This window comes from Pristiophorus japonicus, chromosome 9 (assembly GCF_044704955.1).
Source record: "Pristiophorus japonicus isolate sPriJap1 chromosome 9, sPriJap1.hap1, whole genome shotgun sequence".
NCBI lineage: Eukaryota > Metazoa > Chordata > Chondrichthyes > Pristiophoridae > Pristiophorus > Pristiophorus japonicus.
The window spans coordinates 220150192-220175094 of NC_091985.1; the positions used below are offsets into that span (position 1 = coordinate 220150192).

Sequence of the window (24903 nt, forward strand, 5' to 3'; positions counted from 1 at the left end):
CATCACAAGTACACCCTCAAAGCCTCCCTGATAAAGTGCGATATCCCCACTGACACCTGGGAGGCCCTGGCCCAAGACCGTTCTAAGTGGAGGAAGTGCATCCGGGAGTGCACTGAGCACCTCGAGTCTCATTGCCAAGAGCCTTCAGAAATCCCGCGCAGGCAGCGGAAAGAGAGTGCGGCAAACCAGTCCCGCCCCCCCCACCCCACTTCCCTCAACGACTATCTGCTCCATCTGTGACAGGGACTCTGGCTCTCGTATTGGACTGTTCAGCAACCAAAGAACTCACTTCAGGAGTGGAAGCAAGTCTTCCTCGATTCTGAGGGACTGCCTATGATGATGATCATTGGACAGTGAGCGGTGGAAGCAGAGCCGGACACAGGATTTATACAAGGAGCATCTATTGCAGGCACTGGGTGAGAAATGTGAAGGACATGTTTTAAACAGCGGCTCTTTGTTTTTGGTTGAACGGTTAGTGCCCTGGGAGAGTAGAGCAGCAATCTGAGCTGTGTAAAAGTCCTTGCTCCATCGGGTCGTCCCATTCCTGAAGCAGGGCAGGGGTTGGGTTGTGTCTGGATGTCAGTAAATTGCTGTAAATCTGCCCAACACACTTGGTGTGCAGAAGCTGAGTGCTGCAGTACTGCAGTGGAGTCAGACACTGACACTGTTTGTATCGCTGGCTTCCCTTTGTGAATGTTCATAATGATTACTAATTGAACGATTACATTCATCACTTTAGTCTTTTCTACCCCTCTTATTCTTGAATGATCAGAGATACCTTCTCCTCCTACAGGCAAGGAATTGAAGGAACCGGAGCAAATGTGAGGTTTCCACCACCTGAGACATAAGGAACAGTGCAACCAGCTCCTCCTCACACACAGTAGGTACGGTACCTATCACAGTGTGCGGATACACAGACAGGTTGTCCAAATTAAATATGTTTATGGTGCTGAATGGCTTCTTTCTATTCCTGTGTAACAGGCCTGAGGGGGCTGATGGCCACCTCCTGTTGCTAGTGTAACAGACTGGAGATACTGAGTAACCTTCTCGTGTTCTTAATGTAATAAACACGAGGTTCTTAAAGGCTTCCTCTTTCATATGTTACAAGCTCTCGGGGCAGAATGACCTTCCCCTGTACCTATGTATCAGGCTAGAATGGAATGGAATAGAATAGCCTCCTTTAGTTCTTATGTAACAGGTTCCAGGGGTTGAATAACCACTTCTATTCCTGTGTAACAGACTCCAGGGGCTGAATGGCCTCCTCCAGTTCCAATGTAACAAGCTCGAGGGGCTGAATGCCATTCTCCTGTTCCCATGAAACAGTCCCGGGGGATGAATGCCCTTGTCCTATTCCTAATGTAACAGACCTGAGGGGCAGAATTGCTTCCTCCTATTGCTTTCTAACTCCAATGGCTGAATGACTCTCTCCAGTTCCTAATGTAACAGGCTCAAGGAGCAGAATGGCCCTCTCCAGTTCCTAGAACTTTCTCGGAGGGGGTGAATAGCCTCCTCCAGTTCCTACGTAACATGCTTGAGGGTCTGAATGGCCTACTCCTGTTCCGATGTGAAAGGCTCGAGGTGGCTGAATGGCCTCCTCCTGTTCGAAAGTAAAAGGCTCCAGAGGATGAATGGCCTCCTCTATTCCTGTGTAACAGTATCCAGTCGATGCATTGCCACCACTAATTCCTTTTCGCAAGGCTGAGGTGCTGAATGCTCACCTCCTGTTTCAATGCAACAAACACGAGGGCTGAAGGGCCTCCTATTCATTTGTAACAGGTTTGAGGGGCTGAATGGTGTCCATCTATTCCTGTAAAGCAGACTCCAGGGCTGAATGGCCCACTCCAGTTCCTAATGTAACAGAGTCGAGGGGCAGAATGGCTGACTGTTCCTATGTAACAGGATCCAGGGACTGAACGGGCCTCCTCCTGTTCTGTATGTAACACGCTCGAAGGGATGATTTGCCTTTTTTTAATTTGTTCACTGGATGTCGGTGTTGCTGGTAAGGCCAGCATTTATTGCCCATCCCTAATTGCTCTGGTGAAGATGGTGGTGAGCCACCTTCATCAATGGCTGCAGTTCGTGTGATGATGGTACTCCCACAGTACTGTGAGGGAGGGAGTTCTGTTCCTCTAACAGATTCCATGTGCTGAAAGGCCTCCTCAAGTTCCCAGATCCAGGGACTGTTCTTCTCCGTTGTTTTGGAAATAGCATCGGCAGTAAACAGGAGCTCAATACTTCTTGTGCACCAGCTCTCTGATCGGCGCTCCTCGCGCTGATTATGTTTTATCATCTCGCTCAAATGTCCCAAAATGTTGCTTTCTTTTCCATCACCTCTAGGGTTATTAGCCAAGTTTGCATCAAGCAAATCGTGATCTCACCAGTAACAGCACTTTCCCGACTGTTATCCAAGAGGCTGCTTCTGACATTTTCTTCTGCTTAAATGTTAACCACGTAAGTAACTGAAAATCTTCATTTCTACAGCAACAACAAACACTTGCATTTATGTTAGATACAGAGTGAATCGAACACTCACTTACTGTACGACAGACTGACAGATACAGAGTGAATCCCACACTCACTGCATCACTGAGAGATATGGTTTATATTATGCACTAATAGCTCGTCTCTACTCCAAATGTTTCTGAATCGCATTCGTCCAATATAATGTGCAAAACTATTGTCTGTTGGGGTCATCTCTGATCTGTAAATTTCACAAATATCGGATAAAACCCACTCTCTCATACCAGAAACTGACAGGTACAGAATAAATCCCACACTCTCATACCAGAAACTAACAGGTACAGAGGAAACACACACTCGCTTACCCCAGAATGAGAGATCCAGAATGAATCCCACATTCACATTGCACAAACTGACATGTAAAGGTAAAAATCCACACTCAGATACCAGAAACTGACACCCCACACATCTACCACAAACTGAGTACAGAAAAAAAAACACAATCACATCCCAGAAACTGACAGGTACATATTAATTCCTACACTCACACTGCAGGAACTGACAAGTACAGAATAAAACCCACATTCACAAAGCAGAAACTGACAGGTACAGAATACAATCAACACCCAGATTCCAGAAACTGACAGGTACAGAATGCAATCCTCACTTAGATACCAGAAAGTGACTGGTACAGATTAAAACCACAGTCACATATCAGAAACTGACAGGTACCGATTCAACCCCATACTCCCATACCGGAATCTGATAGGTACTGAATAAAATCCATACTCCAGTCCGAAAAATTGACATACTGGTCAATATCCACTCACATACCAGAAGCTGATGATATAGGTTAAAGGACACACATAACAGAAACTGACAGGTACAGATAAAGATTCGCTTAGATACCAGAAACTGACAGATACAGAATAAAATCTACACTCCCATCAAAACTTGACAGGTACAGAATAAATCCCACATTCACATAGCAGAAACTGACAGGTACAGTATGAAACCCACACCCACGTATCTGAGCAATAATATGCAAGTAAAACCCATACTCGCCTATTGGAAACTGACAGGGAAACACACACGCACCAGAGACTGATGGAACGAGTAGAACAGTTTAGGCACCCTTTCTCCAGTGTCAGGCTCACACACTCGTTTTTTCAATGTGGCCCATTTAATTAGTGACAAAAGCAACTTGTGAAACAATCCCATTTTTGCTAATTTAATTTGTGACAAAAAGATGGTCTGAGCATGCGCTAAATACTCCTCCCCTCCGCACACAGTGTTTAAACTGATAGGAAAGGCCCATGCGAGCTCCCCTCCTCCAGCTCTGTCAGCAGCTGCCGTTTCCTCTGTGCTGGGCTGATGATCGTTGAACACATCAGGGAGCGGAGATATCCAAGCCCGAGTAAGGGAGCAAACAGCGGCCTCCTTACAGCAGCTCATCACATTGGAATTGTGTCCGCAGATGGGTTTTGAGTCGGGGTAAGTTCAGCGGCAGTCGGGGGCTGTTTGTAAGAGGCAGAGTGGAGTAGGAACTAGTTCTGGAACATGGAGTGAGTGGGGAAAGGGGGAGCCCATTCTCGGGCTGTGTGTGTACGGTGTAAGGTAACAGAGAAAGTAAATCACCTCGCTCTTTCAAATCATTGTTGCTTTCTTTCCCCAAATCAGTAGTGAATGTTCCTGATTCAGTTCCAATCTCACAGTGTCTGTTGTTCTTGGACATTGAACAGTGGAAACACAGCCTGAGAGTGAGGATATGAGGAGTGTCACAAAGTGCATCTATTGCAGGCACCAGAAGAGGAATGTGATCGGAGACATTTCAAAAATGGGTTATTTTGTTTTGGTGCATTGAATTCTTCAGAACCATGTTGCTGGTGATCGAGCGATACTTTATCGCCCCCTCAGATACATCAGCATCTGGTAACTGTGACATTCTGTTAATGACACAGGCCGTTAACTCTGTTTCAATAGACTGAGAACAATTGTTGTACAGCCCAGGTACCTGTGGTTATATTCCAGGAAGCAATTCAGAATTTTACAGGTAGTCCTATGGAAGCGGGAGATACCAACCTGAATTGTGCCCACCGGGTGGTCCCATTCATAGACCAGTGCTGGGTTTGGGTTGTGTCTGGATGCTGATAACTTTCTATAGAACTGTCCTATACACCTGGTGTGGGGAATCTGAGTGTCGCTGTACTGCAGTGAGATCAGACAATGACACTGTTTGTATCGCAGATTCCTCTCTCCAGATACTTTACTTTATTGAACACAAACACATGAATTATAACTTTATTTTTATATTCTCTCCATTGGCTGTCCATATCATAACTAATAGTGTTTTCCTATTATTATTCTCAGAGCAAAATACTTCACCAAGCCAGAATAAATTTGATCTTTCCTCAACCCGGAACACAAGGAACAGTGCAGGCAGCTCCTTCTCACACACAGAAAGTACATTATCACTCAGAGCGCAGAGACACAGAACTGACCTCAATCATATTGTCACAGGCAGCAGAAGCTGTCAGTCCCACAGTGATCCAAATTCCCAGAGTTATATTATGAATCCCACAGTCACTTGGAGCAGTACAATAATGTGTTGTTTCAAAGTCCAATCATATCGCATTGAAAGGCAGATCCAATTTCACTCCCTTACACACACGAACGGCTAGACACTGACACAGTGTCAATTCACACTCGTGTCTAAACAATGACTCTCAAACCCAACAGCTCACATACAAGAACAGAGAAACGGAGGTAATGGACTGAACCAAATCTCCTTCTGAGACAGTCATCTATAATCGCAAACTATCATCCGCCTACAGCAGGTGGAGAAGGAACCAAATCCAACAGTCACACAGAGCAAGAATAGCTCAGTACAAGAGACTGTCAATTACATAATGAATCTCTCACTCACACACATCACCAGTCTAACAGATACATAATCAATCCCTCACTCACACATCACCAGTCTAACAGATACATAATCAATCCCACACTCTCACACATCACCAGTCGAACAGATACATAATCAATCCCACACTCACACATCACCAGTCTAACAGATACATAATCAATCCCACACTCACACATCACCAGTCTAACAGATACATAATCAATCCCACACTCACACATACACCAGTCTAACAGATACATCATCAATCCCACACTCACACACATCACCAGCCTAACAGATACATCATCAATCCCACACTCAAACAGTACCAGAGACTGAGAGAAACATAATGATTCATATACTCAGACACATTGAATGACAGATTGAGAGAGAATCACAATCGCTTCCAGTACCTGAGATTGACTGACTGACTGACAGTGAAACCCGCACTCCCATACCAGGCCATTACAGCTACAGACAAATACTCACACTCACATACCAGAGACAGATAGTTAGAGAGTGAACTCCACAGTCACTCACCAGAAACTGACAGGTACAGAAAAAAAACACTTTTGCATTCCAGAGATTGATAGATAGAGTAATACCCACACTCACATTCCAGAGACTGATAGATACAGAGTAATACCCACACTCACATTCCAGAGACTGATAGCTAGAGTAATACCCACACTCACATTCCAGAGACTGATAGATACAGAGTAATACCCACACTCACACTCCAGAGACTGATAGCTAGAGTAATACCCACACTCACATTCCAGAGACTGATAGATACAGAGTAATACCCACACTCACACTCCAGAGACTGATAGATACAGAGTAATACTCACACTCACATTCCAGAGACTGACAAATACAGACTAAAAACCACACTCCTGTAACAGAATCTTACAGGTACTGATTAAAACCCTTACTCAAATATCAGAAACTGATAGATACAGAATGAAACCCACACTCACTTCTCAGAGACGGACAGATACAGAATAAAACACATATCAGAGAGTGACAGAGCAAAATCAACACTCACCTGAAAGTGACTGACTGATTCAATGTCAAACCCACAATACCACAGCTGTACCAGACACTTAAAGGCATAGAATGAAATCAACATTCATATAATAGCAACTGACGGGTACAGAAAACATACACACATTAACATACCAGTGGCAGACAGGTAGAATGTGGTAAACTGCACACTCACATAACAGAAACTGTGACATATAGAACATAACCCCACTCATAACAGAAACAGACACGTACAGCTAAAAAGTGCCACACACTCACACAAGAGACTGACAGGTACAGTGTGAAATCCACATTCACACACTTGAATAAAATGTTCACATAACAGAAACTGACAGGAGGAAACCCCACATACACATACCATAGACTGACATTCACAGAATAATACCCACACTCACATACCATAGACTGATGGATACAGAGAAAACACCATACTCACACCAAAGACTAATAGATACAGAGTGAAGATCACACTCACATCCCAGAGAATGACCACTGTAGAGTAAAATCCACACGCTCATAAAAGTGAGTGACAGATAAAGATTAAAACCTGCACTCACATCCCAGAGAGTGAAAGATAGACAAAAAGACACAATCATGTTACCGAGATTGATACATACAGATAATACCCAAATACATATACCAGAAACTGACAGATATAGAGAAAAACCACACTCAAATCTCAGATACTGACAGATAAAGAATAAAACTCTCACACACATCCTCGAGAGTGATAGATACAGACTTAAATATGCACTCCCTTACCAGAAACTGGGAGTTATTGTACTGATTGAACATTTACTCATGTAACACAAACTGACAGGTACAGTGTAAAACCCCACACTCCCATTCCTGAAACTGACAGGTACAGCGCTAAAACCCACATTCACATCAGAGAAACTGAAAGTTGCAAAATGAAGCCCCACTCAAAAACCAGAAACAGACAGATACAGACAAAAGCCCACATTACCTGAAACTGACCGAGAGTAAAACCCACACTCGCCTTCCAGAGATTGAAATTTACAGATACAATCCACACATATGCCAGAGACTGAAAGGTAGAGAGTGAAAGCTACACACACACACACACACACACACACACACACACACACACCGGTAACTGACGGATACAGATTACAACCCACACTCACATATCAAACACTGACAAACAAAGAGTAAAACCGCACTCACGAAGAAAATCAACACTCAAATACCAAAAATTTACAGTGCTGGAGGAAAACCCACAATCACAGAGTTGAAACAGACATGAACAGAGTAAAATGCACACTCACATTTCAGAAACCGATGGGTACAGAATACAGCTCGCATTCACATAACAGAAACTGGGATAGAGAAATCGCAAACTAACATACCAGAGACTGACAAGTAGAGTGAAATCCACACACACACACCAAAAACTGTTATATACAGGGTAAAATTTACACTCATATACCAAAGAATGAAAGATACAGAATGAAACCCACACTCACTTACCAGTAATTGACAGGTACAGAGTGAAAACCTCTCTTCCATACCATAAACTTACAGGTATAAAGGAAAAGCCACACTTGCTAACCAAAGACTGACAGATACAGAATAAATACTACACTCACTGGTGGGTGTAGTCTATAGGCCCCCTAACAGTAGCTACACTGTTGGATGGAGTATAAATTAAGAAATAATGGAGGCTTGTAAAAAAGGAACAGGAATAATCATGGGCAATTTTAATCTTCATATTGATTGACCAAATCAAATTGGCCAAGGTAGCCTTGAGGAAGAATTCACAGTGTGTATCCGGGATAATTTCCTTGAACAGTACTTTGCAGAACCAACCAGGGAGCAGGCTATCTTAGATCTGGTACTGTGTGATGAGAACATAAGAAATAGGAGCACGCCATTTGACCCCTCGAGCCTGCTCTGCCATTTAGTAAGAACGTGGCTGGTCTGATCATGGACTCACCTCCACTTCCCTGTCCGCTCCCCATAATCCTTTATTCCCTTAACGCTCAAAAGTCTGTCTATCTCCACCTTAAGTATATTTAATGCCCAGCCGCCACAGCTCTCTGGGACAGAGAATTCCACAGATTTACAACCACCTGAGAGAATAAATTCCTCTCATCTCAGTTTTAAATGGGTGACCCCTTATTCTGAAACTATGTCCCCTAATTCTCGTTTCCCCCTATGAGTGGAAATAACCTCATTGCATCTACCTTGTCGAGCCCCCTCATTATCTTTTATGTTTCAATAAGACCGCCTCTCATTCTTCTGAATTCCAATGAGTATAGGCCCAACCTACTCAACCTATCTTCATAATCAACCCCCTCATCTCCGGAATCAACCTAGTGAACCTTCTCTGAACTGCCTCCAATCCTTCCTTAAATACAGAGGTTAAAACTGTATACAATACTCCAGGTGTAACCTCACCAATACCCTGTACAGTTGTAGCAGGACTTCTCTGCTTTTATACTTCAACCCCTTGCAATAAAGGCCAACATTCGATTTGCCTTCCTGATTACTTGCTGTACCTGCATGCTAACTTTTTGTGTTTCATGCACAAGTACCCCCAGGTCCCTCTGCACTGCAGCACTTTGCAATTTTTCTCCATTTAAATAATAATTTGCTTTTTTATTTTTTGCCAAAGTTGACAACCTCACATTTTCCCCACATTATATTCGGGATGGACTCCACTTGGAATGTGCTGGGGCTAGGGTCCTGGCGAACCGAATAACTGCGGCTGCAGAGAGAGCTTTAACTAATCAGGCGGGGGGAGGGGGTGGGGGCAGGGCGCGGTGGGGGGAGGGTTCAGGTGAGCAGAAAACTAAAAGCTTAAAGGACAAGGTGAAGGCAATAGAGCAGGGTAGCATTGGGGGAAACGAAAACCAAAGCGTGACAGGAAGGGATAGAATCTATAAACATAAGAGTGTAACCAGAAACTGGGGCCGTAGCAGGAGCAAAGCCATGCTGACTCTGCTTGACTGAATTATGCTTTTCCAAATGTCTTGCGACAGATGTTAGGGTAACTGGTCTTGTGACACTGTCGTGAAGCGCCTTGAGACATTGTACTATGTTAAAGCTGCTATATAAATAAAAATTATTATTATTAACAAAAGGAAAGCTGCAGGTTTGTGCGTCACCATCACGATTCATCGAGACGTAGAGTGCATGTATGGCCATCTTTGCAGAGGAGCAAAGTGTGGGCGTGGCTACAGGGTCCCACTGAACCCAGCCAGGGTCAGCACCTTCAAGGGAGGAGAGGGGGGAACCAGTGAGTGTAGAACTGAACCCAGCCAGAGGCAGCACCTTCAGGGGAGGTTAGGGGAACCAGTGAGTGTAGAACTGAACCTAGACAAAGTAGATGGTGAAAATTGGGAGCGGAGGACATGTTGTTTTCAGACGTACGATGTGTTTGAATTTCAGGACAGAGAGTGTATGGGACAGGGATTTACAGCTTTGGAGGAACGAGAGAGGAAAGAATGTTCCATGGAATCTAGAATTGTCTGTTTTGAATTTGTGTCTGGTATTTGCAGTAATGATTTTTGTAAACTCCTTTTGCAGGGTATAAGAAGGGCAGGATTTGCAGATGGGAAAATCAAACCAAACATCACGTCAAGATCTGACAGAATAACACGATTCCTCAGGACCTGAATGTCATCAGCCTTTGACTGTGGAAGGAGAAATGTTTGCCTGTTCTGCCTGTGGGAAAAGATTTCAAACATCAGTGTGACTGGAAAAGCACCGAGACACACACCCGAGTGAGAGTGTTCCAGTGCACTGCCTGTTGAAAGAGCTTTTAACCAGTTACACAGCCTGAAAAAACATCGCACCATTCACAGCGGGGAGAAACCGTACACGTGTTCTGTGTGGACGAGGCTTCAATTGATCGTCCAACCTGGAGAGACACAAGGATAACCGCACCATGGAGAAACCGTGGGAATGTGGGGACTGTGGGAAGAGATTTAATTACCCTTCAGAGCTGGAAAAACATCAGCGAAGTCACACTGCGAAGAGGCTGTTCATCTGCTCCGTGTGTGGGGATCGATTCACTCAGTCAAGCCACCTGATGGGACACCAGCGAATTCACACCAGGGAGAGGCCGTACACTTGCACCGTGTGTGGGGAGGGATTCACTTGTTGTTCCAAGCTTCTAACTCACCAGCGAGTTCACACTGGGAACAGGCTGTTCACCTGCTCTGAACGTGGGGAGGAATTCACTTGTTCATCCAACCTTCTAACTCACCAGCGAGTTCACATTGGGAACAGGCTGTTCACCTGCTCCATGTGTGGGGAGGGATTCGCTCGGTCATCCCATCTGCTAGTACACTAGCGAGTTCACACGAGGGAGAAGCCGTTCACCTGCTCCGTGTGTGGGAAGGGATACGCTCGGTCATCCAACCTGGTAAGACATCAGCGAGCTCACAAGTGACTGCAGGGTTTGGATTCTGCTGTTACCCTAGACTGAATCGTGTCCATTCTGACAGTTGGGGTTTCTTTCTGCTGATAGTGATTTCCCCCTCTAACTGGGCTGGAGTTTAATATTCTGGATATTTGACCAATTAATCAATGGGAAAAGGGTCAGATAAAAATAATTCTAATTGTGTTTGCATCCATACTTAACTCTTTAAAGGGATTCTTCAAATACTGAAAGCTGCATCAAATGGAGCTAAATGTTGTTAACAATTGATAATAAAATGAATTGAATCTGCAGGTTGATTTTGGATTTCTCTGGGAGGTAGCCGGACGTGATGTGCCTTGAAATACCGCTGGTATCCAGTGAATGATGTGGTCCCTCCTATTAACTCCAACTGAGAGGAGCGTGACTGCCCCCTAGAGCAGGAGGAATGAGGGCAGCTCAGGGTCAGACACTGAAAATACTGCACCCCACAGGGGCATCACACACTGTCCCCACCTTGGGGCAGCTCAGAGTCAGACACTGAAAAGCTGCATCCCACAGGGACATCACACACTTCCCCCACCCTGGGGCAGATCAGAGGCAGAACATGGAATGGAAAGGGGAGGTTCCAGTTGTTGTGGACCATGTAGGAACCAATGACATAGGTAGTACTAGGAATGAGGTTCTGCTGGAAAAAGATGGAGGTGTTGAGTTTCAAATGAAAAAGCTGAACCTGAAAGGTAATAATCTCTGGATTGTGACCTGAGCCCCATATCAATTGTTACAGGGATAAGAAGATTAGAACAGGAAATGCATGGCTCAAAGAGTGGTGTGGGAGGCAGGGGTTTTTCTTTACGGGCACTGGCACCAGCACTGGGCAAAGAGGGAGCTGTTCCCTTGCCATGGGCTCCACTTGAGATGGGCAGGAACCAGTGTCCTGGCGAATCGAATAACTAGGACAGTAAACAGGGCTTTAAACTATTGAAGGCTGGGTGGAGAGATCCAGGAAAGTACAGCACGGTTTAGATAGAGAGAAAAAGCAACAAGAGACATGTCAAGGCTCTAGAGCAGAGTTTTGGGTAAAAATAAGCAGAGTGGGTCAGGAAGGGACAGAGAGAGTAACAAAGGTAATCGGGCATTACTGACTAAGGAAAAATAGAAAAAAGCCAAAGCTAAAGGCACTATATCTGAACGCATGAAGTATTTGCAAGAAAATAGATGAATTGATAGCGCAGATAGAAATTAATAGGTTTAATCTGATAACCATTATGGAGCTGTGGTTGCAAAGTGACCACGGTTGAGAACTAAGTATTACGGGATACATAACTTTTAGAAGAGATAGCAAAATTGAAAAGGAGAAGTGGTAGCCCTGATAAAGGATGGGATAAAGAATACTGTCTTAGCTCGGAAAATCAAGGAATAGGAGAAGTTTGGGTGAGGCTTAGAAACAGCAAGGGCAGAAAACATTGGTGGGAGTTGTTTATAGGCCCCTAAACCGTAGTGGTAATGTAAGGCACTGTATAAATCAAGGAATTCGAGGTGCATGTAACAAAGGTAATACAATAATTATGGGGCACTTTAATCTGCATATAGACTGGGCAAACCAAATTTACAGTAATAGTGTGGAGGACGAATTAATGGAAGGTATACAAGATGGTTTTCTAGATCAGTATTTTGAGGAACCAACGAGAGAACAGGCTATTTTTGATCTAGTATTGTGCAATAAGAAAGGATTAATTAATAATCATGTAGGAAAGTGGCCCTTGGGGAAGAGTAGCCATAACATGATAGAATTTTGCATTAAATTTGAAAGTGATTTAGTTAAATCAAAACTATGGTCTTAAATCTAAACAAAGGAAACTATGTAGCTATGAGGGGAGAGATGGCTAAGTAGATTGGGAAACTATATCAAAAGGTATGATGGTAGAAAAGGAATGGCTAGCATTTAAAGAATTAAGTTATAATTTACAACAAACATACATTCATTTAAGGTACAAAAACCCCACAGGAATAGTTATCCAACCGTGGCCAACAAGAGAAGTTAAAGATAGTATTAAATGAAAGGAAGATGCTTATAATGTTGCCAAAAAGAGCAGTAACCCTGGGAAGATTTTAGAATTCAGCAAAGGAGGACCAAGAAATTGATAAAGAAACGGAAACTAGAATATGAGAGTAAACTATCGAGACAAAATAACAGACTGCAAAAGCTTCCATAGGTCTGTGAAAAGGAAAAGATTAGCAAAAGTAAATGTGGGTCCCCTACAGGCTGAGACAGGAGAAATTATAATGGGAAACAATGAAATGGCAGAGAAATTAAATGCATACTTTGTGTCTGTCTTAATGGAAGAAAGCACAAAAAATTTGCCAGCACTACTGGAGAACCCAGGGTCCAGTGAGAATGAAGAACTGAAAGAAATTAATTAGTAAAAAAAAAAATGGTACTGGAGAAAATAATGAGACTGAAAGCCAATAAATCATTTGGACCTGATGGCCCACATCCGAGGGTATTGAAAAAGTTAGCTATAGAAATAGTGGATGCATTGGTTGTCACCTTCCAAAATTCCATAGATTCTACAATGGTTCCCGTGGTTTGGAAGGTGGCAAATGTAACTGGACTATTTAAGAAAGGAGGGAGAGAAAACGGGGAACTACAGAGCAGTTAGCCTGACATCAGTAGTAGGGAAAATGCACAATTCTATTATTAAGGATGTGGTAACAGGCACTCCGAGAAAAATAATAAGATTGGGCAGAGTCAACACTGCTTTATGAAAGGGAAATTATGTTTGACAAATCTGAGACTTTTTTGAGGTTGTAACTAGCAGAATAGATAAGGAGGAATCAGTGGATGTGGTGTATTTAGATTTTCAGAAGGCATTCGATAAGGTGTCACACAAGGTTATTGAACAAAATTAGGGCTCAAGGGATTGGGGGTTAATATACTAGCATGGATTGAGGATTGGTTAATGGACTGAAAACAGAGTAGGAATAAACGGTTCATTTTTAGGTTGGCAGGCTGTACTGGTCGGGTACTCCAAGGATGGTGCTTGGGCCTCAGCTATTCACAATATATATCAGTGATTTGGATGAGGGGGCCAAATGTTATACAGTTGGACGTCTCTGGTCCGGCATCCTTGGGACCGGGCCGGTGCCAGACCAGAGAATTTTCCGGAACTCGGGAGGTCAGCTGCTGACAGCAACCCGGACATGTCCTGTGCATGCATGGGGAGAGAAATGGCGGGGAGGGGAGAGAAGCTGCGAGATAGGGAGAGAGCTCAGCCACAGAGACAGAGACAGAGACAGAGACAGAGACAGAGACAGAGACAGAGACAGAGACAGAGACAGAGACAGAGACAGAGACAGAGACAGAGACAGAGACAGAGACAGAGACAGAGACAGAGACAGAGACAGAGACAACTGATGCCGGACCAAGGTTGTTTCCAGACGAAAGAGACCCAGACTGGAGAGTACAACCTGTATATCTACATTTGCTAATGATACAAAGCTAGGTGGGAATACAATTTGTGAGGAGGGTACAAAGAGGCTTCAAGGGGATATCGACAGGCTAAGTTAGTGGGCAAGAACATGATAAATGGAATATAGTGGAGAAATATGAAGATATCCAGTTTGGTAGGAAAAATAGAAAACAGAGTATTTTTTAAAAGGAGAGGGACCTGGGTACAAAAATCACAAAGTTAACATCAATTAACAAGCAATCAATTAAGAGAGCAAATTGTATGTTGGTCTTTATTACAAGATGATTAAAGTAGAAGAGGAAAGGCTTCTTACTGCAGTTATATAGGGCCCTGGTGAGACCACACCTGGAGTATTGTGCACAGTTTTGATCTCTTTACCTAAAGACGGATATACTTACCATAGAAGGGGTGCAATGAAGGTTCATCAGACTGTTTCAGGGATGGGGGTGATTGTCCTATGAGAGATTGAGTAGACTAGGCCTACATTCTCTACAGTTTAGAAGAATGAAAGGTGATTGCATTGAAACCATCAAAATTCTTACAGGGTTTGATAGGATAAATGTAGGGAGGATGTTTCCCCAGGCTCAGGAGTCTGGAACCAGGTGCCTTAGTCTCAGAACAAGGGGTCAGCTATTTAGAACTGAGATGAGGAGAAATTTCTTTGCTCAGAAAGTGGTGAATCTTTGGAATTCTCTCTCCCAGAGGGCTGTGGATGTTCAGAAGTTATGTATATTCAAGACAGACATCAATATATTTTTGGATATTAAGGGAATCGAGGGATTATGGGGATAGTGCAGAAAAATGAAGTTGAGGTAGAAGATCAGCCATGATCTCATTGAAGGCTCAAGGAGTCAAATGGCCTACTCCTGTTCCTATTTATTATCTTATGGTGACAGTAAGTAACAGGATAGGTCAAGTCAAACTGCAGGTGTACAGGTACAACCCAGGGGTCAGTCTGCCCAGTGACCAGAGGACACAGCAGATTTACAGGTACAAACCCAGGGTCAGTCTGCCCAGTGACCAGAGGACACAGCTGGACATCACAAATTATCCATTCTGCCATCGACATCAGCATTGTGTTGGATCAATTGTTAAAAATGGTTCCTCATTGGTTATCTGTCAGAAATGGAAAACAAAAGCTATACCTGGTTATGAAATAGTCTGTGACTGATTCTATGGTGAAGTGCAGATCTCCACTCCCATTATATGAAGAGAGCTCGACGTGATGTAACCGAGTACTTTGAATCTCATTGATGCCACAATAGAAACAGTCTGTAATTTATAGAGAGCCAAAATGTGGAAGGAAAAAGATCTGGCTATTTCTATTTTTGTGTTTTCCATCCCTCCTGTCACCTCTCCTCGACACCTCCGCCCCTTCTCCCCCTCTATCTGCTTCCTTTGTTTTTTGTTCCTTTTTCTGATCAGCCAGCTCTCTCTGACAGTTATCCACTTTCTATCTATCTGTCCCCCTCTACCTTTCCTCCTTTCTCCCTATGGTCTCTCCCTAGCACGTGGCCCCGATTTCTCTAACACAGCCATACCAGTCCACAGTCCCTCAAAAAGGCAATGCCAGGGCGGTGAGGGATCTTCCAAAAGAAACATAAGCAGGAGTAGGCCATTTAGCTCCTGGAGTCTGCTCCACTATTCAATACGATCATGGCTGATCTGATCTTGGGCTCAGCCTCACTTCCCTGCCTGCCCCCCCATAACCTTTTACTCCCTTATTGCTCAAAAATCTGTCTATCTCCGCCTTAAATATATTCAATGACCCAGCCTGCACAGGTCTCTGGGGCAGAGAATTCCACAAATTTACAACCCTCAGAGAAAAAATTTCTCCACATCTCAGTTTTAAATGGGCAGCCCCTTATTCTAAGACTATGTCCCCTAGTTTTAGTTTCCCCTATGAATGTAAATATCCTCTCTGCATCCACCTTGTCAAGCCCCTCGCTATCTTATAAGTTTCAATAAGATCACCTCTCATTCTTCTGAACTCCAATGTGTATAGGCTCAACCGATCCTCATAAATCAACCCCCTCATCTCTGGAATCGACCTAGTTAACCTTCTCTGAACAGCCTTCAATGCCAAGTATATCCTTCCTTAAATACAGAGACCAAAACTGTACAGAGTGCTCCAGGTGTGGCCTCACCAATACCCTGTATAGTTGTAGCAGGACTTCTCTGCTTTTATACTCTATCCCTCTTGAAATAAAGGCCAACATTCCATTTGCCTTCCTGATTACTTGCTCTACCTGCATACTAACTTTTTGTGTTTCATGCACAAGGACTCCCAGATCTCTGTACTGCAGCACTTTGCAATTTTTCTCCGTTTAAAGGATAATTTGCTTTTCTATTATTTCTGCCAAAGTGGATAACCTCACATTTTCCTACATTATACTCCAGCTGCCAAATTTTTGCCCACTCACTTAGCCTGTCTATATCACTTTGCAGATTTTTTGTGTCCTCCTCACAATTTGCTTTCCCACCCATCTTTGTATCATCAGCAAACGTGGCTACATTACACTCTGTCCCTTCATCCAAGTCATTAATATAGATTGTAAGTAGTTGAGGACCCAGCACCGATCCCTGCAGAACACCACGAGTCACTGTTTGCCAATCCTCTATCCATGCTAATTATATTGCCCCCTATCCCGTGAACTTTTATCTTGTGCAGTAACTTTTTATGTGGCACCTTATCGAATGCCTTCTAGAAATCCAAATACACCACATCCACTGGTTCCCCCTTATCCACCCTGCTCGTTACATCCTCAAAGAACTCCAGCAAATTTGTCCAACATGATTACCTTTGCCATGCTCCTCCTTTGCTGTGTGGGAAATCGGGGACGCTTCCAGTGTCCCTGACTACGATGTGTGCAGGAAGTATGTCCAGCTGCAGCTCCTGACAGACCGCATTGCAGCACTGGAGCTGCGCATGGATTCACTCTGGAGCATCTGGAGCGATGCTGATGATGTCATGAATAGCATGTTGAGTGAGTTGGTCACACCGCAGGTAAAGGTTACACAGGCAGATAGGGAATGGGTGACCAGCTGGAAGAGCAGTGGAAGGAAGGTAGTGCAGGGATCCCCTGCGGTCATCTCTCTCCAAAACAGATATACCGTTTTGGGTACTGTTGGGGGAGATGGGGGGCTCATCAGGGGAAGGCAGCAGCAGCCAAGTTCATGGCACCATGGGTGGCTCTGCTGCACAGGAGGGCAAGAAAAAGAGTGGGAGAGCTATAGTGGTAGGGGATTCTATTGTAAGGGGAATAGATAGTGTTTCTGCGGCCACAATCGAGACTCCAGGATGGTATGTTGCCTCCTGGTGCAAGGGTCAAAGATGTCTTGGAGCGGCTGCAGGGCATTCTGGAGGGGGAGGGTGAACAGCCAGTTGTCGTGGTGCATATAGGTACCAACGATATAGGTAAAAAAACGCGATGAGGTCCTACAAGCTGAATTTAGGGAGCTAGGAGTTAAATTAAAAAGTAGGACCTCGAAGGTAGTAATCTCAGGATTGCTACCGGTGCCACGTGCTAGTCAGAGTAGGAATTACAGGATAGTTAAGATGAATACGTGGCTTGAGGAATAGTGCAAGAGGGAGTGATTCAAATTCCTGGGACATTGGAACTGGTTCTGGGGGAGGTGAGACCAGTACAAACCGGACTGCCTGCACCTGGGCAGGACCGGGGGAGTGTTTGCTCGGGGTGTTGGGGAAGAGTTAAACTAATATGTTAGGGGAATGGCAATCTGTGCAGGAAGACAGAGGGAAGTAAAATGGGGGCAGAACCAAAAGGTAGAAAGGAGATGAGGAAAAGTGGAGGGCAGAGAAATCAAAGGCAAAAATCAAAAAGGGCCACATTACAACATAATTCTAAAAGGACAAAGAGTGTTTTAAAAAAAAAACAAGCCTGAAGGCTCTGTGTCTCAATGTGAGGAGCATTCGTAATAAGGTGGATGAATTAATTGCGCAGATGGCTGTTAACGGATATGATGTAATTGGAATTACGGAGACGATGCTCCAGGGTGACCAAGGCTGGGAACTCAACATCCAAGGGTATTCAATATTCAGGAAGGATTGACAGAAAAGAAAAGGAGGTGGGGTAGCATTGCTGGTTAAAGAGGAGATTAACACAATAGTAAGGAAGGACATTAGCTTGGATGATGTGGAATCTGTATGGGTAGAGCTGTGGAACGCCAAAGGGCAGAAAACACTAGTGGGAGTTGTGAATAGACTACCAAACAATAGTAGTGAGTTGGGGATGGCATCAAACAGGAAATTTGGGATGTGTGCAATAAAGCTACAGCAGTTATCATGGGTGGCTTTAATCTACATATAGATTGGGTTAACCAAACTGATAGCAATACGGTGGAGGAGGATTTCCTGGAGTGTATAAGGGATGGTTTTTGTTAGCGTGAATGTTTTTTCAGAAGAATCACTCTTCACTCAAAGTCGGTTCCAACGCCAATGCAGCCTTTATTTTCGCAAGTGGGGAGGAAGCCTCTGGACTGGATCCAGGCACTTGTCTCCGACGAACAAAGAAACTCATCGATATTTATATGTTTTACAATAGTTCTTTACAGTTACTCAGCCCACTTCGGCTGGACACAATCCAATCATAATGATTATAGATTACATATAGGTTTCTTTAACCCAATAGAATTCCCCTGATACCTCAGGGGCTGTATGTTCGGTTTTTGTCAGCTCGGGCTGATTAATGACCTCGTTATGTGAGGCAGGTTCTCCCCTTATCTCTGTTCCTCGGGGTTCGGCTGTGTGAAGTCACTGATTATACCAGTGTACTATAATAGTTCGTTATAAGTATCTTGTATCCAAGGCATTCCTGATAGTGGGCCTCACAGGGTCATTGCTCGGTCATTGCTCGATCAGCCCCAGTTCATTACTTGACTAACGGGGTTCTCATCATGCTTGGGCAGCCATTTTATATGTGGCCACTTTAAACTTATATGAGTTTAGATATATTCAGCAGGTGCCTAATGCCGACAACAGTTTTCTAGACGAATATGTCAAGGAAACAACTAGAGAGCTGGCCATCCTGGACTGGGTCTTGTGCAATGAGAGAGGATCAATTAGCAATCTTGTTGTGCAAGGTCCCTTGGGGAAGAGTCACCATATTATGGTAGAATTCTTCATTAAGATGGAGAGTGACACAGTTAATTTAGAGACCAGGATCCTGATGTTCAGGAAAGGTAACTTCGATGGTATGAGACGTGAATTGGCTAGGATAGACTGGTGAATGATACTTAAAGGGTTAATGGCGGATGGCAGTGGCAGACATTTAAAGATCACATGGATGAACTTCAATAATTGTACATCTCTGTCTGGCGTAAAAATAAAACTGGGAAGGTGGTTCAACCGTGGCTAACAAGGGAGATTAGGGACAGTGTTAAATCCAAGGAATAGGCATATAAATTGGCCAGAAAAAGCAGCAATCCTGAGGACTGGGAGAAATTTAGAATTTATTATAGGCGGACAAAGGGTTTAATTCGGAGGGGGAAATTAGAGTATGGGAGTAAGCTTGCAGGGAACATAAAAACTGACTGCAAAAGCTTCTATAGATATGTGAAGAGAGAAAGATTAGTCCCTTGCAGTCAGAATCAGGTGAATTTATAATGGGGAACAAAGAAATAGCTAACCAATTGAACAAATACTTTGGTTCTGTTTTCATTAATAAAGACACAAATAACCTTCCGGAAATACGAGGGGACTGAGGGTCTAGTGAGAAGGAGGAACTGAAGGAAATCCTTATTAGTCAGGAAATTGTTTTAGGGAAATTGATGGGATTGAAGGCTGATAAATCCTCTCGCTATGAAGGCCAACATATCATTTGCCTTCTTCACCGCCTGCTGAACCTGCATGCCTACTTTCAATGACTGATGAACCATGACACCCAGGTCTCATTTCACCTCCCCTTTTCCTAATCTGTCACCATTCAGATAATATTCTGCCTTCCTGTTTTTGCCACCAAAGTGGATAACCTCGCATTTATCCACATTATACTGCATCCGCCATGCATTTGCCCACTCACCTAACCTGTCCAAGTAACCCTGCAGCCTCTTAACATTCTCCTCACAGCTCACTCTGTCACCCAGCTTAGTGTCATCTGCAAACTTGGAGATATTACTCAATTCCTTCATTCAAATCATTAATGTATATTGTAAATAGCTGGGATCCCAGCACTGAGCCCTGCGGCACCCCACTAGTCAGTGCCTGCTATTCTGAAAAGGACCCGTTTATCCCGACTCTCTGCTTCCTGTCTGCCAACCAGTTCTCTATCCACGTCAGTACATTACCCCCAATACCATGTGCTTTAATTTTGCACACCAATCTCTTGTGTGGAACCTTGTCAAAAGCCTTTTGAAAGTCCAAATACACCACATCCATTGGTTCCCCCTTGTCCCACTCTACTAGTTACATCCTCAAAAAATTTTAGAAGATTTGTCAAGCATGATTTATCTTTCATAAATCCATGCTGACTTGGACCGATCCTGTCACTGCTTTCCAAATGTGCTGTAATTTCATCTTTAATAATTGAGTCCAACATTTTCCCCACTAGTGATGTCAGGCTAACCAGTCTATAATTCCCCGTTTTCTCCCTCCTTTTTTAAAAAGTGGTGTTACATTAGCTACCCTCCAGTCCATAGGAACTGATCCAGTGTCGATAGACTGTTGGAAAATGATCACCAATGCATCCACTATTTCTAGGGCCACTTCCCTAAGTACTCTGGGACACAGACGATCAGACCCTGGGGAGTTATCGGCCTTCAATCCCATCAATTTCCCTAACGCAATTTCCTGACTAATGAGGATTTCCTTCAGTTCCTCTTTTTCGCTAGACCCTCGGTCCCTTAGTACTTCCAGAAGGTTATTTGTGTCTTCCTTTGTGAAGACAGAACCAAAGTATTTGTTCAATTGGTCTGCCATTTCTTTGTTCCTCATTATAAATTCACCTGAATTTGACTGTAAGGGACCTATGTTTGTCTTCGCTAATCTTTTTCTCTTCACATATCTATAGAAGCTTTTGCAGTCAGTTTTTATGTTCCCGGCAAGCTTCCCCTCCTAATTAAACCCGTTGTCCTCCTCTGCTGAATTCTAAATTTCTCGCAGTCCTCAGGTTTGCTGCTTTTTCTGGCCAATTTATATACCTCTTCCTTGGATTTAACAATATCCTAAATTTCCCTTGTTAGCCAAGGTTGAGCCACCTTCCCCGTTTTATTTTTACTCCAGACAGGGATGTACAATTGTTGAAAATCATCCATGTGATATTTAAATGTTTGCCATTGCCTATCCACCGTCAACACTTTAAGTATCATTTGCCAGTCTATTCTAGCCAATTCACGTCTCATACCATCGAAATTATCTTTCCTTAAGTTCGGGATCCTAGTCTCTGACTTAACTGTGTCACTCTCCATCTTAATAAAGAATTCTACCATATTATGATCACTCTTCCCAAAGAAGCCTCGCACAGCTAGATTGCTAATTAGTCCTCTCTCATTACACAACACCCAGTCTAGGATGGCCAGCCCTCTAGTTCGTTCCTTGATATATTGATCCAGAAAATCATCCCTAATACACTCCAGAAAATCCTCCTCCATCGTATTGTTACCAGTTTGGTTAGCCCAATTTATATGTAGATTAATTTCATCCATGATAAATGCTCTTCCTTTATTGCACGCATCCCTAATTTCTTGTTTGATGCTGGCCGCAACCTCACTATTACTGTTTGGTGGTCTGTGCACAACTCCCACTAGCGTTTTCTGCCTCTTGGTATTCCGCAGCTCCATTCTTTGCCCTCCACTTTTACTTTTCTTCTTTCTATCTTTTGCTTCTGCCCCCATTCTACTTCCCTCTCTCTCCCTGCAGAGGTTCCCACCCACCTGCCATATTAGTTTAACCCCTCCCCAACTTCATTAGTACCTATAGCCCCTTGATTATCCACTATTGGGATGTTCTTCGTGTCTTCTACCATGAAGACCAATACAAAATATTTGTTCAACATCATTTCCCTATTCTCCATTATTAATTCCCCAATCTTATTCATTTATGGAATGAGGATATCGCTGGCAAGGCCAGCATTTATTGGCCATCCCTAATTGCCTGTTGTTGTGTATAGAAGAACTCCACGAGGCTGAGTACTGTGAGCTAAACTTAGTGTGGCCTTAGTCTTCTTTATTACAACTTCAGAATGCTTAAACAATATGGCAACCAAGCCTTTATACTGGCCCTGCACGTATGTGCAGGTGACCATTAGAATGCCAACAGTCGCACCCTCTGATGGCAAGTATTACATTTACATACATAACATCACTCCCCCACCCCCCCGCCCCAAAAAGTCTTCAGTCAAGTTATATACAAGTTGAGGCGATCCTGAGCTCTTCGCTCCCTGGTTAATCATCTAAGTTCAAACCCTGGCGTGTGTGAGTTGGTCAGACCATTAACGCACTGCACTGTAGCTGGTCTGACCGGACTGTCAGGAATGGTGGATTCATCCTTGTGATTGACAGAGAGGTCGATTGCTGGTTGGGTGTGTGTTAGTGGAACTTCGCTGGTGATGTCCTCTTCATGTCGTTCCTGGTTGTCAGTAAATCGTAATTTGGTCTGATTTAAATGCTTTCTGCACGTTTGGCCATTTAACAGTTTGATTATAAACACCCTATTCCCTTCCTTGGCCAAAACAGTGCCAGCAACCCACTTGGGACCATGACCGTAATTCAGGACAAACACAAGGTCGTTGACATCAATGTCACGTGAAACAGCCGCGCGATCGTGGTACATGTTCTGCTGGTGGTCACTGGGTTTCCACATGATCATTAAGTTGTACAGGGCCTTGGTGAGGCCACACCTGGAGTATTGTGTACAGTTTTGGTCTCCTAACTTGAGGAAGGACATTCTTGCTATTGAGGGAGTGCAGCGAAGGTTCACAAGTCTGATTCCCGGGATGGTGGGACTGACCTATCAAGAAAGACTGGATCAACTGGGCTTGTATTCACTGGAGTTCAGAAGAATGAGAGGGTACTTCATAGAAACGTTTAAAATTCTGACGGGTTAAGACAGGTTAGATGCAGGAAGAATGTTCCCAATGTTGGGGAAGTCCAGAACCAGGGGTCACGGTCTAAGGATAAGGTGTAAGCCATTTAGGACCGAGATGAGGAGAAACTTCTTCACCCAGAGAGTGGTGAACCTGTGGAATTCTCTACCACAGAAAGTCGTTGAGGCCAATTCACTAAATATGTTCAAAAGGGAGTTAGATGAAGTCCTGACTACTAGGGGGGTTAAGAAGGAAGGGGGTACTGAATTTGCATGTTCAACCATGAACTCATTGAATGGCGGTGCAGGCTAGAAGGGCCGAATGGCCTACTCCTGCACCTATTTTCTATGTTTCTATGTTTCTAAGATCCGGGAGAACAAGAGAGAGCCTGGTTTTGAGGGCTCTCTTCATTATCAATTCTGCCGGGGGAACCCCGGTAAGCAACTGATGTTGCGTCTGGTAACTGAGCAGAATGCGATACAAGCGGGTCTGCAGGGAACTGTCTGTCATGCGTTTCATGCTATGCTTGATTGTTTGGACTGCCCGCTCCGCTTGACCATTAGACGCGGGCTTAAACGGAGCAGACCTGACATGGTTGATGCCATTGCGGGTCATAAACTCATTGAATTCCAAGCTTGTGAAACATGGTCCATTGTCGCTGACAAGGACGTCTGGCAAGCCATGGGTGGCGATCATGGCCCAGAGGCTTTCAATGGTGGCTGTGGACGTGCTGGGTGACATGATTACGCATTCAATCCATTTGGAGTAAGTGTATACTACTACTAAAAACATCTTTCCTTGAAAGGGGCCGGCAAAATCTATGTGGGTTCTGGACCACGGTTTGGAGGGCCATGATCACAGACTCAGTGGAGCCTCCCTTGGTGTATTGCTCAGTTGTGAACAAGTGTTGCACTGATGCATGCATGACTCCAAGTCCAAGTCATTGCCAGGCCACCAAACATGCAACCTGGCAATTGCCTTCATCATGACAATGCCTGGATGGGTACTGTGTAGGTCGCATATAAACGTTTCTCTGCCTTTTTTGGGCAAAATTACGCGATTACCCCATACGAGACAATCCGACTGGCTTAATTTCATCTTGCATTTCCCTGGGAACGGCCGACCAGTTCCCATTTAGGATGCAACTCTTTACTAACGATAGCACAGGATCCTGGTGACCCCTCGCTCTCAAAAGCATCCATGACCAATAGTAAGTCTGTGGGCTGCGCCATTTCAACCCCAGTGGTGGGTAATGGTAGCCGGCTGAGAGCATTGGCACAGTTTTCAGTGCCTGGTCTGTGGCGGATAACATAGTCATAAGCAAATAATATTAGTGCCCATCTTTGGATGCGGGACGAAGCATTGGTGTTTATACCTTTGCTCTCTGAAAACAGCGAAATGAGCAGCTTGTGGTCAGTTTCAAGCTCAAACCGAAGTCCAAATAGGTATTGGTGCATTTTCTTAACCCCATATACACATGCTAACACCTCTTTCTTGACCATACTATAGGCTCTCTCAGCCTTAAACGGAGTTCTAAACGTGTATGCAACCGGTTGGAGGTTGCCTGATACATTGGCTTACTGTAACACA

The 24903-nt window shown here is 44.0% G+C and overlaps 2 protein-coding genes across 4 annotated transcripts in view; both read left to right on the top strand.

Moving 5' to 3' along the window:
• Nucleotides 1-11097, top strand: part of LOC139273731 (zinc finger protein 664-like) — a 316000-nt gene extending 304903 nt beyond the window's left edge. Inside the window, exon 2 of the mRNA XM_070890794.1 lies at nucleotides 9965-11097. Within this exon, the coding sequence (XP_070746895.1) occupies nucleotides 10326-10733 (408 nt within the window). The 5' untranslated portion in view covers nucleotides 9965-10325 and the 3' untranslated portion in view covers nucleotides 10734-11097. The remainder of the gene's footprint in view (nucleotides 1-9964) is intronic.
• Nucleotides 1-24903, top strand: part of LOC139273721 (gastrula zinc finger protein XlCGF57.1-like) — a 75879-nt gene that overhangs the window by 5133 nt on the left and 45843 nt on the right. For 2 of the 3 annotated variants that reach the window (XM_070890761.1, XM_070890760.1), the window contains exons 2-3: nucleotides 794-884; nucleotides 2338-2451. The gene's annotated coding sequence lies outside the window, so the exon portion shown is untranslated. The remainder of the gene's footprint in view (nucleotides 1-793; nucleotides 885-2337; nucleotides 2452-24903) is intronic. The other variant, XM_070890765.1, reaches the window with a different exon arrangement.